Raw genomic sequence first — 4,043 nt, forward strand, 5'->3', positions numbered from 1 at the left:
CCCGCGCCACCATTGAGCCGCTGCATATCCATGCCGGTGGATATCTCTGGTGGGTTGGAGGCTGGAGGAAGGAGATGGGGGTCCTGAGGTCCCCATCTTGGCCACCGATGACCCCCCCTGGTCCCCTCCCTCACCCATCCCAGGCATTCAGAAGGGTCCCCGCTCTGACTTCGACATGGCCTACGAGCGCGGCCGCATCTCAGTGTCGCTGCAGGAGGACAGCACCGGCGCCTTGGCCGCCTTCTCCCGGGTAAGGTTGGATCCGGCAACGCTGCGTCCACCTAAATCCTCCCCACCGGGGCCACCACGGATGGGTGTCGGAGGTGTCCCGTCCCCCCGCAGTCCGTCTCGCACGAGCCCAAGGAGCGCAAGTCGGTGACGGTGGAGGAGCAACCGTCGGGTGTCTACCACTACAACTACTGCGAGGACGAGTCGGCAGCAGGGGACTGTCCCTTCGGGCTCTACCAGGGTCGCCAGACCAGCGCCATCTTCGAGGCCGCCAAGCGGGAGCTGGTCAAACTCATGAAGGTGGAGGTGAGGGTAGAAACGGTGCCACCACGGGGGGATTGTGGCTTTTTTAGGGTCTTCTGTTGTGTTGAGGTGGGTTCCCATCGCTTCGTGGTGGTCCCCATAGCTTCGTGGTGGTACTTGGCATGTCGTGGTGGGTCTCCGTCGCCTCGTGGTGGGTCTCCATTGCCTCATGGTGGGTCCCCGTTGCCTCGTGGTGGTCCCCCATCACCTCATGGTGGTCACCCGTTGCTTCGTGTTGGTCCACCATCACTTTGTAGTGGTCCTTCTTGCTTCGTGGTGGTCCCTGTTGCTTCATGGTGGGTCTCCATGGTCTTGTGATGGTCCCCGTCACTTTGTGGTGGTCTCCATGGCCTCGAGGTTGACCCCCATCTCTTTGGGATGGTGGCCCATCTCCTTGTGGTGGTCTCCATCACTTCATGGTAGTCCCTATTGCCTTGAGGTGGTTTGCTGTCTCCTTGTGTTGGTCCCCTGTCACTTTGTGATGGGTTCCCATCTCCTCGTGGTGGTCCCTGTGGTCTCCTGGTGGCCCCCATCTCCTCATGATGGCCCCCGTCTCCTCATGGTGGCCCCCATCACCTCATGGGATGCCGTTCTTCCCTCTAGGACCCTTCTCTCCTCAACAACCGGGTCTTGCTCCATCACGCCAAAGCTGGAACTGTCATTGCCCGTCAAGGGGACCAGGTGGGTCTGGATTTCGGGGCGCTGGTGTGGCACCTGGCACCCCTCACCCCATATTTCAATGGGCTGCTACTCTTCCTACTCCTGCGCTATGGGTGATGAGGGGCAGGAATGATCCCCAGAACCCCCTGGTGGGTTCCAAACACCCCATGAAGAGGACCATAAGAAACCTCAAGCGGCGCTGGTGGGACACCTCGTGGCTGGAGGTCCCAGGTGGTCCCCCAACGGGGACAAAGGTGCCATTTTGGCAGGACGTGAGCCTCCCCTTCCGGCTGTGGGCTACCAGCGGATGATAGACAAGGCGGAGGACGTCTGCCTCTTCTTGACGCAACCCGGCGAGATGGTGGGACAACTGGCCGTGCTCACCGGCGAGCCCCTCATCTTCACCATCAAGGCCAACCGCGACTGCACCTTCCTCAAGATCTCCAAATCGGACTTCTATGAGTGAGTCCCGGCGTCGGCGGGGGAGGTTTGGGGGCAAAATGTTGGTGTCAAAAGGGGGATTCCTGGGTGGTGGCATCTCTTGGGGCCACCGCCGTGTCCCCCAACTGCTGTTGACCCATAGGATCATGCGGGAGCAGCCCAGCGTGGTGCTGAGCGTTGCCCACACCGTGGCTGCCCGGATGTCGCCCTTCGTGCGCCAGATGGACTTTGCCATTGACTGGATGGCGGTGGAGGCCGGGCGGGCGCTCTACAGGTTGGGTAACAACCGTTGGGTACCCACCTCAGCTTGGTGATGACCAGCTTGGTGAGGGGGTTGACTTCCCACTGGCGGTGTCCCCCAGGCAAGGTGACAAGTCGGATTGCACCTACATCGCGCTCAACGGGCGTCTCCGCTCCGTCATCCAGAAGGGCAGCGGCAAGAAGGAGCTCATCGGGGAGTACGGCCGTGGAGACCTCATTGGGGTGGTGAGACCCATAGCGGGGCTGGGGGATGGCCGCCATATATATCTGGCCGATAAATCTGGGCTACGTGTCTTCTTCTCCAGGTGGAAGCCCTCACCCGGCAGCCCCGGGCCACCACGGTCCACGCGGTGCGGGACACGGAGTTGGCCAAGTTGCCTGAGGGCACCTTGAACAACATCAAGCGCAGATACCCCCAGGTACCCCCAGATCCCCATCCTGGGGTCTGCACCCTCTTCGCGAGGAAGGAGCGTTGTCTCCGTGTCCTCTCCCAACCTGGTGGCTGCGGCGATGCTCGTTAAAAGCAGCTTAAATTAAGGAATTAAAGATGTGATTGGAGCTGTTGGTGGGCTGATGTGCTCAAGGGTGGTCCCTCTCTGAGGTTCCCCAAGGATGGGGGGTGGTGGTGGCACCCAAAAAGGTGTGTGGGACACCAGTCTGGGGTGTTAATGAGTCTCCAGCTTGGGAAGTCCTGCTGGGTCTGATGGCCATCCTCATCCTCATCCCTGCAGGTTGTCACCCGCCTCATCCACCTCCTGAGCCAGAAGATCTTGGGGAACCTTCAGCAGCTCCGTGGCCCCTTTGCAAGTAGGTCCCAAAGGGGTTGGGGACAAAGGGGTGGCCTCTCCAGGGCTGGTGGCCATCATCGGAGCAGGACATGGAAGGTGTTCATCACTCGTTGTGGTGTCCCCACCACTGCCACCGTGTTTCTGTCCATGCAGGCTCTGGTTTGGGGATGGCCTCCAGCTCGGAGCCCACCAACCCCACCAGCAACCTGTCGACGGTGGCGGTGCTGCCGGTGTGTGATGATGTCCCCACGGCTGCCTTCACGCTGGAGCTCAAGCATGCGCTCAACGCCATCGGTGAGTGCCAGCGTGGTGGTGACCACGGCGTGGTGACCGTGGAGGTGACCGTGGTCCTGTGGCACGCCAGTGACTTGGTGTGTTGGTGGCTGGAGTCACACGGCACGGTGGTGACCAGGGCATGGAGGTGACCGTGGTCCTGTGGCATGGTGGGCACCGTGGCATGGTGACCACCACAAGCCCCATGGCATGGTGATGACCACACCATGGTGTTCCACGGCATGGTGGCAACCACGGCATGGTGGCAACCACGGCATGGTGAGAACCATGGCCTGGCGATGACCAGATGCCATGGTATGGTGGTGACCAGGCCATGGTGATGACCACGCTGTGGTGGTGATCACAGTCCCATGGCATGGTGGCAACCACAGCATGGTGACAACCACAGGATAGTGGCAACTATGTTGCATGGTGTTGACCAGAGCCCCGGGGCATGGTGGTGACCATGCCGTGGTAGTGGTCACAGTCCTATGGCATGGTGGCAACCACGGTATGGTGGCAACCACGGCATGGTGATGACAAGAGCCCTGTGACATGGCAGTGACCACACCATAGTGGTGACCACAGCCCCAGGGCACACCGATGACCACGTCCCCACCTCTCCCAGGTCCCACGCTGCTCCTCACCAGTGACATCATCCGCGCTCGTCTCGGCTCCTCAGCGCTGGACAGGTAACTCCCGGCAGGAGGAACATCACCAGCGACCCACCACCATGCCGCTGGGTGACATCTCCATCTCGGCAGCATCCAGGAGTACCGGCTGTCGGGCTGGCTGGCGCAGCAGGAGGACATCCACCGCATCGTCCTGTACCAAACCGACTGCACCCTGACGCCGTGGACCGTGCGCTGCATCCGTCAGGCCGACTGCATCCTCATCGTCGGGTTGGGCGACCAAGAGCCAGCGCTGGGAGAGGTGAAGTTGGGCGGTGGGGTAGGCGATGGTGGGACCATCCCACGCCAGGTGGCTGATGGCTTCTACAGCTGGAGCAGATGCTGGAGAACACGGCGGTGCGGGCGTTGAAGCAGTTGGTCCTCCTACACCGTGAGGATGGTCCCAGCCCTTCCCGCA

At 61.5% G+C, this 4,043-nt stretch overlaps 1 protein-coding gene across 1 annotated transcript in view; it reads left to right on the forward strand.

The window, feature by feature from the left end:
- Nucleotides 1-6: 6 nt before the first annotated feature.
- LOC104461969 (neuropathy target esterase-like) overlaps nt 7-4,043 on the forward strand; it is a gene marked incomplete at both ends in the record, with an annotated part of 4,312 nt that continues 275 nt past the window's right edge. The window contains 14 exon segments of the mRNA XM_010073728.1: nt 7-49; nt 144-250; nt 343-534; nt 1,135-1,212; nt 1,461-1,485; nt 1,488-1,653; nt 1,775-1,906; nt 1,995-2,118; nt 2,199-2,312; nt 2,625-2,700; nt 2,835-2,975; nt 3,583-3,646; nt 3,719-3,887; nt 3,956-4,040. Coding sequence (XP_010072030.1) covers nt 7-49; nt 144-250; nt 343-534; nt 1,135-1,212; nt 1,461-1,485; nt 1,488-1,653; nt 1,775-1,906; nt 1,995-2,118; nt 2,199-2,312; nt 2,625-2,700; nt 2,835-2,975; nt 3,583-3,646; nt 3,719-3,887; nt 3,956-4,040 — 1,516 coding nt within the window.

This window comes from Pterocles gutturalis, unplaced genomic scaffold, assembly GCF_000699245.1.
Source record: "Pterocles gutturalis isolate BGI_N339 unplaced genomic scaffold, ASM69924v1 scaffold36452, whole genome shotgun sequence".
In the NCBI taxonomy this organism is placed as follows: domain Eukaryota; kingdom Metazoa; phylum Chordata; class Aves; order Pterocliformes; family Pteroclidae; genus Pterocles; species Pterocles gutturalis.